General features: G+C 39.5%; 1 protein-coding gene, 1 long non-coding RNA gene and 4 gene segments (V, D, J or C); all 6 read right to left on the reverse strand.

The window, feature by feature from the left end:
• LOC119501350 overlaps window positions 1-10,389 on the reverse strand; it is a 74,432-nt gene extending 64,043 nt beyond the window's left edge. Inside the window, exons 1-2 of the mRNA XM_037791673.1 lie at window positions 10,335-10,389; window positions 9,945-10,244 (exon numbers count right to left, since the gene is read on the reverse strand). Of these exons, the coding sequence (XP_037647601.1) occupies window positions 9,945-10,244; window positions 10,335-10,374 (340 nt within the window). The 5' untranslated portion in view covers window positions 10,375-10,389. The remainder of the gene's footprint in view (window positions 1-9,944; window positions 10,245-10,334) is intronic.
• On the reverse strand, window positions 2,342-3,380 carry LOC119502178. Its single transcript, XR_005210019.1, has 3 exons — window positions 3,334-3,380; window positions 2,472-2,559; window positions 2,342-2,384 (listed from the first exon to the last, which is right to left on the reverse strand). It is a non-coding gene; the product is annotated as an uncharacterized LOC119502178 (long non-coding RNA).
• On the reverse strand, window positions 5,660-6,409 carry LOC119502149. The segment is given in 2 exon segments: window positions 5,660-6,171; window positions 6,258-6,409. Coding segments are annotated over 2 exon segments (366 nt in total).
• On the reverse strand, window positions 6,976-7,572 carry LOC119502156. The segment is given in 2 exon segments: window positions 6,976-7,317; window positions 7,414-7,572. Coding segments are annotated over 2 exon segments (363 nt in total).
• Window positions 8,894-9,390, reverse strand: LOC119502136. The segment is given in 2 exon segments: window positions 8,894-9,215; window positions 9,303-9,390. Coding segments are annotated over 2 exon segments (366 nt in total).
• A 1,364-nt stretch (window positions 10,390-11,753) lies between the features above and the next one.
• Window positions 11,754-12,457, reverse strand: LOC119502157. The segment is given in 2 exon segments: window positions 11,754-12,136; window positions 12,224-12,457. Coding segments are annotated over 2 exon segments (363 nt in total).
• Between the last annotated feature and the right edge of the window lie 788 nt (window positions 12,458-13,245).

Here is a 13,245-nt window from a genome sequence, read left to right on the forward strand (position 1 = left end):
TGGAAGCTTTCTGTTTTAACATGTTAACAAAATGTACTTTTTTTTAATGATCTTGATGCATGTACTTATTAAGACATGTGGACCCAGTTTCACCACACTAATACAGAGAATTTAATCAACAGTATTACAAAAATAAAGTGATGCTGAGATAACAGAGTGTTCCCAGTGGTGGTGGTAAATAGAGGAAGTAGTTTTTGTATGACTCTCCTATTATCGTCTCTCACTGTGGGTCTCTGGCACAGTAATACACTGCTGTGTCCTCGGTCTTCAGACTGTTCATCTGTAGATAGACTTTACTGCTGGAGTCATCTCTAGAGATGGTGAATCTCCCCTGGACTGACTGGGAGTAGTAGATGTAGGTACTATAAACATAAGCGATCCACTCCAGTCCTTTTCCAGGAGCCTGTCTGATCCAGTTCATCCCATAGCTGCTGAATGTGAATCCAGAGGCTGTACAGGTCAGTCTGTGGGATTCTCCAGGTCTTTTAGTCACTGGTTCAGATTCTGTCAGAGTCTGACCATCAACACCTGTCAAGATATAAAAATACATCATGAGAAATATGTCAGTTAGATAAATCAAAACTATGTCAACTCAACATCAGTGTAAATGTTGACCTGTCCAGCAGCAGATGGTTAAAAGCAGCAGTCCTGTCCTATAGTCCATCATGTTAAACTGTGTGTCCACTGTCCTCTGTCCTCCTCTCTGCAGTCAGATAAGTAGAGGTGGAAGACATCTGAGTTTTGCATTGACTCCTCCTCTCAGTGTAGAACTGGATCTGAATGGATCTCAGTTCCTGTTTGGTGAAACTGGAGAATGAATGTTTAATGTACAGGAGTCATTCCTCCCAGTAGAATTTGTGCAATAGGTCGACAAACACATTATATATCATTTTGGTTGTCTTTCATTATTCAGCTCAGTCTGCATCGTGTGAAGACTTTGACAATAGTTTAGCAGTTTAACAATATAAAGTGAGTATTGTTAATTCAATTTAAATTAAAAAACAAAAGAAACAACCACCAAATAGCACCTTAATGAATGTGGTTCATTATGTTCTACTGTTGATTTAGTGTTCATCAGTCATGTGTTTCAGTCAAAGGAAGTCTGTTATTTCTGTTTTGTTTCCTGTTAGATGAAGAGCTTTTCAATCATTAGTGGTCTGAGGGCTCCTCCTCTGGTGGCTTCATGTTACAAGTGTTCAGGCACTGAGGGGTTTTTGTTCAGCTCAAACTTCATTATATCATTAATATGGATTTCTTTCATCTAATTTGCCCCAAAATAACATGGATGGTTCCTACTATAGTCTTTGCAAAAAAAATATATAATGACCACTACTTTGATTGAATTTTGGGTGTTTTATTCAAATTTATATCATCTGTGGTGACAGGTGTCATTATTTGTTGCCGTGGTTTCAAACCAATATTCTGACTAAACTTTGACACATACCAGCCTGTGATAATCCATCAACATTATGTTCCTCTGATAATAGTCAAAATAATTCATAATTTCTGCTTTCTTTACTAAAACATTTGGTATAATTTTACGGAAATTAGGTTTATTAACGTTAATTTCATGCAGCAATTGTCAATAATGTTTAAAAATATTTGTATATCACAATGAAGAAGACTAAACAAAACAGTCGATAAGTTGAACAGTTGAACATCTATTTATTGTCTCGATCCACAGTCCCTGCAGAACTCTGTGCATATTGATAGTTTAACTTCACTCCAAACTCCTGCAAACTAAAAGAAGTAAAGACTTCAATCTCAGGTTAGACAATTAGAAAAAACAAAAAACATTTAACTACACAAATGCTGTTTATTGTTCAGCTGCTGTGTTTAATGCAGCTCTGTTATGGAATAAGCAAGAATATGCCTATTTAGTGATATGATTTCTACATTCACATCTCTGTTTAGAAATGTGTTTCTAATCAAACATTACTGGTTCTCACAAAGTGTTCAGTGTAACTGTATCCTATCAGTTTCTGGGACTACTTCAAGTGAAGACGTTCATCATGATTGTGGTCAGAATGAGTCCTGTAGGTTTTTGTACAGCTGCTCAACCAACTCCAGTCACTGTGGCTGTCGAGCACAATAATAAACAGCAGAGTCTTCAGTCCTCAGACTGTTCATCTGCAGATACAGCTGCTGTCTGTTGTTGTCTCTGGAGACGGTGAACCGGCCCTGAACTGACTGAGAGTAGTAGATGTTGCCACCAGCATTATTGATATTAGCGATCCACTCCAGTCCTTTTCCAGGAGCCTGTCTGACCCAGACCATGTGGATGCTACTGAATGTGAATCCAGAGGCTGTACAGGTCAGTCTATGGGATTCTCCAGGTCTTTTAATCACTGGTTCAGATTCTGTCAGAGTCTGACCATCAACACCTGTCAAGATATAAAAATACATCATGAGAAATAAGCTGGTGACACAAATCAGAACTATGTCAACTCAACATCAGTGTAAATGTTGACCTGTCTAGCAGCAGATGGTTAAAAGCAGCAGTCCTGTCCTATAGTCCATCATGTTAAGCTGTGTGTCCACTGTCCTCTGTCCTCCTCTCTGCAGTCAGATAAGTAGAGGTGGAAGACATCTGAGTTTTGCATTGACTCCTCCTCACAGGGAGGATTGAATGCATTCGGCTTTTCAGTTTGAAACTGAAGAACCAAAGTTCATGAGTCATTCCTCGAGGTCAGTCGATTTAATGTTTGTCTCACATGTTTTCAGTGAGGCACTATTGAAATCGCTATGTTTATTATTCTCCGAGATGGATCTCATTTTTGAGGGGTTAAACATGCTCAGAAACGAACAACACTTTGAATCAGAAGTGGTGAAAATGTATATATTTTATGTGTTTTGCTTATGGGTGTGGCAAAATGGCTCAAAAGTGCCCCCCTTTTGAGTAGCCCCGGTGACGCGTTTCACCTAGATGTATGAAATTTGCTAGGTATATGTAACCTGTTGTGACGTAAAGAAAAGCCTCTTGGAGGTATACTGTAAACCCAACAGGAAGTCGGCCATTTTAAGTTTAAATTGTTTTTCGAGGCGCAGTACTTTGACGAACTCCTCCTAGAGATTTAACATGATCGGCTTCAGATTTGGTCAGTAAAATCTGAAGACCTTTGTGATGAAAACTTGTTAAAAGCTTGAGTTTTTATGGAAGGACGTTGCCGTGGCATGGTGGCGAAAAGTGCCTTTCGCCACCAAAAAAACAGGAAGTTGTAACTTCGGTGTACATTAACCAATCTGTCCAAATATCTTGTGTGATAAAAAGACAGGAGACTTCTCACAGATTAATCAGATCCCTCTCAAAATTTGTCAGAAAAGCCTTAAGACCTGGATGATGCTTCCTTGTGAAGATTGTGAGTTTTCGTCAAATGGCGGCGCCGTGGAAAAACAAATTGTTGTAACGCAACTCCAGATGGTCAGATCTTTTCCAAATTAAACATGTTTGATGGGAGTTCAGGCCTGAAGATATCTACAGTCCAATTTTGAATTATACTCATAGTGCCACCTAGTGGCAACAAGAAGTTACAGTCACCATATTTTGGCGTACTAATATTAGCAGGTTAGCCAGATCCACCTCAAATTTGCTCACGAATATGGTAAGAAATGGAAAATACAATTATCTGGAGTTTAATATTTGTAGTTGCTATTCATGGTGAGAAAATGAATTAACTGATTCTGTAAATGTCTAACTTGTGATGTATATATAAGTGTGAATGATGACAATGTCTTACCTTACAGGAGTCTGGAGTGAGATCAAACTGGACCAGTCTCCCTCTGAGGTGAAAAGACCTGGGGTCTCATTTATAACCGTTGCGTACGCACAAAACGGGGCCTGAAATGTGCGTACGCCACTTCCCACGCAACAGTTGTGATCTATAAAAACAAACTTGACGGGAGAATGTGCCCACCGGTACGGAAACTTTGACCCGTGCGTACGCACATTATGGAGGCACCGAGGCAGGGGAAACTGGAGACGCAGATGAATTGAAGCCAGACTGTAGACATTAAATGTCATTATACGTATAATGATGCCTCTCACACATTTAACTTCACTTCATACTTATATCCACTTTATCATAAACATTTAAAACAGCAGTGTTCTTTGTGCTAGTGAGCCATAACTATTCCATAAGCACCTTACAAATGTAAAAGATCAACTTAAATCTCAAAGCAAATTCCACTCAATATCTCATCAGCGCTGTCTCACCATCATGTTCCCTCCACCTCCAGAGCGCAGAGGAGAGGACCGGACTACCGACAGTCGCAGTCAGCTGTGGAGCAGCTGTTGAAATCCTCATTATCGGTTGTAGAAATCCAAGATTATATTAAATAGCATTAAAGAATGGCAGAACAGAGCGCCAATAGTTTTAATAATATCTTCTAATAGTGTGCAGATATCATCAAGTACCATATTAGTTTTCATAAAGTTGTTGTGTAAAATCACTGCAGTGATGACATGACTTATTAATTTATTCATGGTTTATTAGATAGGGACAGATACAGTATAGATAGACAAAATGCAAACAGCTATCCGATGCAACTATCAGACTGTCTCCAGTGCGTCACCGCGGTGCACCACACACTCTGCTTCCTCCAGTCACCCCCAACCGGCACATCTTCACCAGTATGTATTGTGTAAATTAACAAAGTGTGTAAATGAAGCCAGTGACAGCTCTCACACAATCGTTACACTCCATATCGTCATTATCATTATCAGTCCTAATCATAATGCAGGACAAGTTCACCATAACAACTTAAATAAATAAATATAAATAGTGTACACCTGTCAAACTTCCTTCTTCTAATGATATCCAGGTGGGGGATATTACTGATCGTCTTGATCATTTTAAGTGAATGGATCAGTCTGATTGCTGTAAACATATAAACACAGCGGTGAGACTCGGAACATGCTGCATGGTGCTGGTGGATATACCGTCACCGTGAGGATTACGTGACGTGAATGAGAGAATCAGGAGGGAACGAGTGTTCAGAGACCTCCTCACCTACAAGCTCCTCCATCTCTGTGTCAGAAAAACTCCTTTTCTTGGTCTTCCTCTCGGGAGTCGCCGTGATTCACCGTAAAGATCCACTGATCAACAGGCTCATTCACATGCAGAAACATTCATGAGGTGCTTTGCATCGACCATCTCTGGTTGAATGTGGGCGTGTAGTGGGCGGAATATGAGGCGGATCCACGTGCGCACATTTCCAGGTGGACTGTGATTTATAAAGGGAACATTGCGTGCAGGTGTGCGTACGCACAGTTTTATAAGTCTGATTTTTTTTTAGCGCACGCAATTTTCGGCTTTTGTGCGCACGTACATTTTTAGTATGGATCGTACACACTGTTTTATAAATGAGACCCCTGGAGAGACAGGTGCCTACTGGCAACAGGAGGTCAGCATTATGTGACAAACATCATCAAATTTACATGAAACTGACATTGCATGGTCTACACTTGATAATGAGCCACATAATTCACGTTTAGCTCAATAATCTACAGCATCCCTCTGATATCCATTTTTTGTAAATTGGTTTATTGCCATCTCATCATGTTCATCACCATCCATCTAACCAATGGACATTTCACCTTTCTGATTATGTTGTCATCCATTATTTTTTGGTGGAGTGTGACATTGGTGATTTAATATTAGATAATGCTTTGATATTTGAAATAACTGTGAGTGATGTAACCTCATAAAGAGAATAAATATGTACTCATGAGTTTAAAATGTAATGAGGATATGTCAGCGTGTTTTAGCAGGTGGTGAGAGAACCCAGATGTTATTAAGATCACTGCAGTTTGTTGTCTGTGGAGGTTTTAGTGCAGCTGCTCCACTGTCTTCAGTCACTGTGTGTCTCGAGCACAGAAGTAAACAGCAGAATCTTGTGCCGTCAGGCTCTTGACCTCGAGGTACTGAGTGCTGCTGGGCACATCTTCAGTCATGATGAAACGGCTTTGAAAGGAGCTGGCATAGCTAGCAGAGTTTGAACCTGCATTCATCCTCCCAATCCACTCCAGAGCTTCTCCTGGTCTCTGTCGTATCCAGCTAATATAGTAGCTGGTCATGTCAAAGCCAGATATGATACAGGACATCTTCACTGTCTCTCCAGGTCTTTTCACCTCAGAGGGAGACTGGTCCAGTTTGATCTCACTCCAGACTCCTGTAAGGTAAGACATTGTCATCATGCACACTTATATCTACATCACAAGTTAGATATTTACAGAATCAGTTAATTCATTTTCTCACCATGAATAGCAACTACAAATAATAAACTCCAGATAATTGTATTTCCCATTTCTGGGATAAACGCTCTAGTTCAGAGCTTTCTGATCTGAGTGTTTCAGAAATATATAAAACTGTTCCAGAGTTCTGCCACCAGTTGCTGATGGTGTGTTTATAAGAGAGGAAGAGTTTGCATAGACCTCCCTCTGCAGGTTTAAAAAGGGAACATGTGACACAGATACATTTCCATAAGTAGAGTACCTCTACAACAGCTGTAAAATATTAAAAACACTAATATTCATGGACTGATGGGAAAATAACTGGAAATAACAATGACACAATGACGATCTTTAACTGGTGGTGGAGCAGTTTAGAGGTATTTTCACCTCGGCCACAATACAAATCAGACATTTACATCCTGTTTGTGAAAATATAGAGCAACTGTTTACGTTATAGTTACATTATCAGGTGTTATTTTCCATCCAGTTGCATGGAAACAGGAAAATTGTTGTCCCCATCTTTTTTAGGCATCTAAATACACAACAATAAATGGATGAAATGGTGTCATCTTGTACTGAGGGGAAATCAAGCTTCTCTGAGTCTCTTCTACACTGATGTCGGCTGCAGTGGAAGTCAAATGAGACTTAAACATTAATGTTTATCAGCTCATCAGAGAGTGTCTTTATTAATGTTCACATCTAGTGTGTGTGTGGTTGAGTCTGGCTGGTTGCTGAGTATTTGTGCAGGTCTGTTGGTGGTTTGTATCACTGTGGAGCAACACGTACACAGTAATACACAGCTGTGTCCTCAGGCTGCACGTTCTGTCCTGTTAATGTCACCGAGCTGGTAGAAGTGTGAGTGTGGTAAAGGAACTTGTTCTTCAGAGCATTATTTTGGTAAAAGTCTCCTCCACCCCGCCGATGTAAAATCCAGTCCATTGGTTTTCCTTCACACTGTCTGATCCAACCGGTTGCATAGCTGTTATCAGTCAGAGAATAACCAGAGACCTGACAGGTGATGGTCAAAGACTGTCCAGGCTGCACAACCATTGAGTCTGGCTGGATGAGATCAATACTGTTCACACCTGTGGAAACACAAATCAACATTATCTCCATCATTCATCTGACTATTCAGTGTTTCTAATGTGTTTATTAGTGTGAATCCAGTAAAAGCTCCTCACAGGATCCAGCTGCCAGCAGCAGTATCAGAGCTCCAGAGAACATGGTTGATGTTGAAGCTGAGCTGATGGAGCTCTTCTGTCTCTCACTGACACTCACTCACTTCTTTAGAAGTCACCTTCATTTGCATATTGTTCAATCATCTTTTAAATGTCATTTGAATCAGTTGAAGGTGTAAACAGTGTGTCTTCTCTAGTGACCAGAGAGGAATCAGTTTTTATTTAAAGAACATATTTTTATGAAAGATCTTATATGGACTTAAATGTCACCATCTAGATGGTTAATTTAGAAAAAGAGGAAAGAGGAGAGGTCACGCGTCATATCTTTGGGGTGCAACACATACAAAGTAAAATCTGGTCTGCAGAAATTTAACCAATCGCAACGCACGACCGCAGCTCCAGCTACACTGCGCATGTGTGATACCCCAAGACATCAAAGACCCCAAGACCCCAAAGACCCCAAAACCCGTGTCTCAGCCTCTTTCAATAGACCTTGGGCTCCTTATAGTGACAGAGGAGAGAAACTTGACACTGAATGCCACCTAGTGATTTTATAAGAGGAACTGCAACATAATTCACTCCCATATAGTGACCTACTTTATTCATTTATATATACTTTATTTTTTCCACCTTTTTTTAGGTTGTTTTTATATATGCAATTTACAGTTCGTAATTACAATAGTTTATAAACCATTTTTTAAGTAATTGAGCTTAGAAACAAACACAATAAGTACACAAGAGAAAACAACATCAGCATTCAAAATTGAAATAAAATTTTTAAAAAAAATAGAATAAATAAAAAAAATAATAATAATACAGAAAGAAAATAAATAAATAATAATAAATTAAATAAATAAATAAGTTTATTAAGAAAAAATAATAAAGGGGGGGAGGGGTTGCAGAGATATAGCAATATCTTTTACATGGGCCCACATATGTGTCCGCCTTCACATGTAAGGTCCATTCCAGGCACATGTAGATGTGCATGCGTGCTAACCCATGTGTACCTATGAAGCTATATTTTTCCATATTTGAAGCAAATAACAAAAGGGTGGAAAAAAACTACACCCCCAGATTTTATAAAATGGAAAAGTTTGATTCAAGAAGTAAAAGTTACGGAAAAGGGAACTCACAAAATAAGGAATATGGAGGATGTTTTTGAGAAGAGATTCTGATGGAAGGAAAAATATAGTGACCTACTTTAGATGCCAAATAATATCTACATTAATGTGGCTGACATGTTTACATGTTGTGTTTCTTTTATTCTTGTCTTCGTCTGTTTTGTGAGGAAGTGATCAAACATTTATTTTATTTATATAGTAATTGTTGTTGGTTAATAATGATCTTTCTCCGGGACAGTTTTCATGATTTTAATAAAAAACTACAACAACAAAAGATACAATTAAAATAAAAAAAATTTCTCCTTGTTGTCTATCAGTCCAGTCAGAATGAGTCCTGTAGGATTTTGTACAGCTGCTCAACCAACTCCAGTCACTGTGGGTCTCGAGCACAATAATAAACAGCAGAATCATCAGTCCTCAGATTGTTCATCTGCAGATACAGCTGCTGTCTGTTGTTGTCTCTGGAGATGGTGAACCGGCCCTGAACTGACTGAGAGTAGAATTTGCCGCTACTGTCACCATAGATAAAAGCGATCCACTCCAGTCCTTTTCCAGGAGCCTGTCTGATCCAGGCCATCCAAGAGCTGCTGAATGTGAATCCAGAGGCTGTACAGGTCAGTCTGTGGGATTCTCCAGGTCTTTTAGTCACTGGTTCAGATTCTGTCAGAGTCTGACCATCAACACCTGTCAAGATATAAAAATACATCATGAGAAATATGTCAGTTACACAAATAAAAACTATGTCAACTCAACATCAGTGTAAATGTTGACCTGTCCAGCAGCAGATGGTTAAAAGCAACAGTCCTGTCCTATAGTCCATCATGTTAAACTGTGTGTCCACTGTCCTCTGTCCTCCTCTCTGCAGTCAGATAAGTAGAGGTGGAAGACATCTGAGTTTTGCATTGACTCCTCCTCACAGGGAGGACTCAGCTGTTGTCAGATTTCGTTGTTTTCCATAAACTAAGTAGTGGGAGCATGTAGAGGCCTGAGAAAGGACATGTGGGGAACTCCACATGTGATTTTGATCACTCAAATGTGTAATTGCTGAATGACACCAGTTGTTACCCAGTTCTACAGTCTGTTAGAGGATGTGAATGTGATTACTATTTCAAACAAAACTTAAAAGTCATGTTGTTATCTTTTACAAACCAACACAGAGGAAAGAAAACCACATTTAGACATCAACAGTCTCAATAAAACTGAGACTCAGTCAGTTATTCAGCATCACATTGTTGGTAAAAAACAAACAGGAAGTCAAACACCACAAAATCACCTGCAGCTCATCTAGTGGCGTTGTTATACTGCTCTTTACTGCCATCATATTTTAGGTCTCCTACTGCCCCCTGTTGGTCTTTGTAAGAATACATTCTTTAAGGTTTTTGTACAGCTTCTCTGGTAACTTTAACCAGTGTGTGTCTCTGGCACAGTAATACACAGCAGAGTCTTCAGGCTGCACGTTCTGTCCGTTTAGAGTCACTGTGTTGCTGGAAGAGTCTAAACTGATACTGAACTTGTTCTTCAGTGAATCTTTGTAGTATGTGGTGTATCCAATACGTGCGCTTCCGATCCACTCCAGTCCTTTCCCTGCAGGCTGTCTGATCCAAGCTGTGCGGTAGCTGCTAACAGAATAAGAGACCTGACAGGTGATGGTCAGACGTTGACCTGGCTGCACAGTCACAGAGGCTTGCTGAGTCAACGTTTCACCCTTCACACCTGTTAAAAAAACAAGAACATGTTTTTTATCACAAAAATATCAAGTTGTACTGTAAAAGAAGAAGTGTTGACAGATCCAGAGAGACTCACATCCAGCTGCCAACAGCAGCAGCAGAGCTCCAGAGAACATGGTTGATGTTGAAGCTGACGTGCTGTGAACTCCTCTGACAGCCTGATGTGATGTTTTATAGCTGAAGCTCACTGAGTTTGCATATATAGAATCAAACATATATGAAGCATCAATGTTGGTCTAACTGGAGCCAATAGAAGAGTCTGTTCACTGTTTTTATATCTGCAGAGTGAAAACATGCCTGGAAATCACCTCTGCTTCACATCTCATATTTTAATGTCATTACTTCACTATTCTTAATGTGAATATTAACATGAATCATGGATTATGGAAAACATATTCGTTAAAATCAGCGTTGCAATAACAATGATGATGTGATGTTAAATATGATGTGAGCTGTTTCCCCGTCAGCGTCTCCTACATCACATTAACTTCAAACTTATGAGCACAGCATATTTTTTTTGGTAATTACTGCATTGAATTATTCATTTAATGACTTTATTTGCTGCAAACAGAAACACAGAGACGGCAGCCAGGATCATGTAAATAGTATAAAAACTTCAGTGTGATGCTGCTGGTCTGCAGGTTTTTGCATTAAAATCTTTTAATGGTTTCAGATGTTTACAGATGTTTGAAGAAACTCTGAGCCTCTAGAGGAAAACAGCTGCTCAGGAACTGAAACCAACTCCTTCAAATACATGAAAACTATGGTAGTTCATAGTTCATTTATAAGTCACTCTTTGTAACAGTCAACACATTTTATGGACAAATCACTTAATAAATGTGACAAAAAACTAAAGAAACATTTTACTGACACATCTATACTTTTACTTTCAGAACTTTAACTACATTTAACGGATACTACTTTTACTGGAGGCTACTGTAACTACATTTAGATGATAATACTTATACACTTTTACTTCAAGTACATTTTACTGGACAGTGCATACTTTTACCTTATATATTCTTTCTATATCGCTTTGCATCAAAAAAATCAATTAGTTCTTTTTCATCGTCTCTCAGCATCAATATACAAGAACTCAAACATCTGTAAACTAGTCAGAACCATAAAAGTCCGACTGACTGATCATCTCAGGTGTGATTGATGTCATTTAGGTTAAAGGTTAGAAGTCCATCAGAGTCCTGATGTCTTTGAGGAAAACATTATTTATAGGTTTCTTTGAGACAATCAACTTTTAAAAACGTATCTAGTTTAGGATGGACTGAAGTTACCGGTTAACTTTCTAAATATATAAATGCTCCTTTTTTATCGCTGTGAAATGTGTTAATTTCAGAATTTGTGGATTTTATTTATTTACGTTTTATGTTTTACTTAATGATCTTCATGCATGTACTTATTAAGACATGTGGACCCAGTTTCACCACACTAATACAGAGAATTTAATCAACAGTATATTACAAAATAAAGTGATGCTGAGATAACAGAGTGTTCCCAGTGGTGGTGGTAAATAGAGGAAGTAGTTTTTGTATGACTCTCCTATTATCGTCTCTCACTGTGTGTCTCTGGCACAGTAATACACTGCTGTGTCCTCGGTCTTCAGACTGTTCATCTGTAGATAGACTTTACTGCTGGAGTCATCTCTGGAGATGGTGAATCTCCCCTGGACTGACTGAGAGTAGTAGATGTAGCTACTACTATAAACATAAGCGATCCACTCCAGTCCTTTTCCAGGAGCCTGTCTGATCCAGCTCATACCGTAGCCAGAAATGGTAAGTCCAGAGGCTGTACAGGTCAGTCTGTGGGATTCTCCAGGTCTTTTAATCACTGGTTCAGATTCTGTCAGAGTCTGACCATCAACACCTGTCAAGATATAAAAATACATCATGAGAAATATGTCAGTTATACAAATCAGAACTATGTCAACTGAACATCAGTGTAAATGTTGACCTGTCCAGCAGCAGATGGTTAAAAGCAGCAGTCCTGTCCTATAGTCCATCATGTTAAACTGTGTGTCCACTGTCCTCTGTCCTCCTCTCTGCAGTCAGATAAGTAGAGGTGGAAGACATCTGAGTTTTGCATTGACTCCTCCTCACAGGGAGGATACGACTAGATCAGGCTTGATAAGGCTGTGAATGAGTCCTGTGATTGACTGGTGACCTGTCTATATACCTCACCTCTCGTCCTCTGTCACCTGGGATTGAATAAGCTAGTAGCTAACGGATGGATGGATGGATGGAATGTGAAAGTTAATTTTACATTCATCTGTCCTCTGTGTTTAAGGCTTATCTGACATGTTTCAGCTGAATTAGTCTAAAGTGCTTTATATTAAGATCCCATATATCCTTCAGAGAAGCAGAAATCATGCTTGAGGTCTCCTCACTCCCTGTCAGTTCATCAACATCTTGAATCCTCTCTCAACATCTCCTGTACTGCCCTCTCCTGGCTTCATTCATATCTCACAGACAGACACCAGTTCATCAGCATTAACTGCATCTTTACCACGGCTACTCAAGGCGTCCCTCAGGGCTTTGTGCTTGGTCCTCTCCTGTTCATCCTCTACACGCTCCCCCTCTGTAATATCATCCGTCATCATGACCCCCACTTCAACTTCTACGCTGATGATGTCCGCCTCTACATATACACTAAATCCGTCATCACGGCGACTCTCTCCATCCTGAGAATTGATAAACATGATCAGTAATCCCTCCAAAATACCACATGAAGACACCAAGACCTTGAGGAACACCATAGAAAAAGCCATGCTGTGATTTGGGATCAAAACCTTTTGACATTTTGGAGATCTCTGCAAAAATTGCATTTTTTCGGCGATTGGATGGCGAGCACTTGTGTTGTGTCAACTGCTCAGAAACCCATGAATTAAGTTGGTACACAAATCAGAACTATGTCAACTCAACATCAGTGTAAATGTTGACCTGTCCAGCAGCAGATGGTTAAAAGCAGCAGTCCTG

The sequence above is a fragment of the Sebastes umbrosus genome, chromosome 14 (assembly GCF_015220745.1).
Source record: "Sebastes umbrosus isolate fSebUmb1 chromosome 14, fSebUmb1.pri, whole genome shotgun sequence".
NCBI classification, from domain to species: Eukaryota; Metazoa; Chordata; class Actinopteri; order Perciformes; family Sebastidae; genus Sebastes; species Sebastes umbrosus.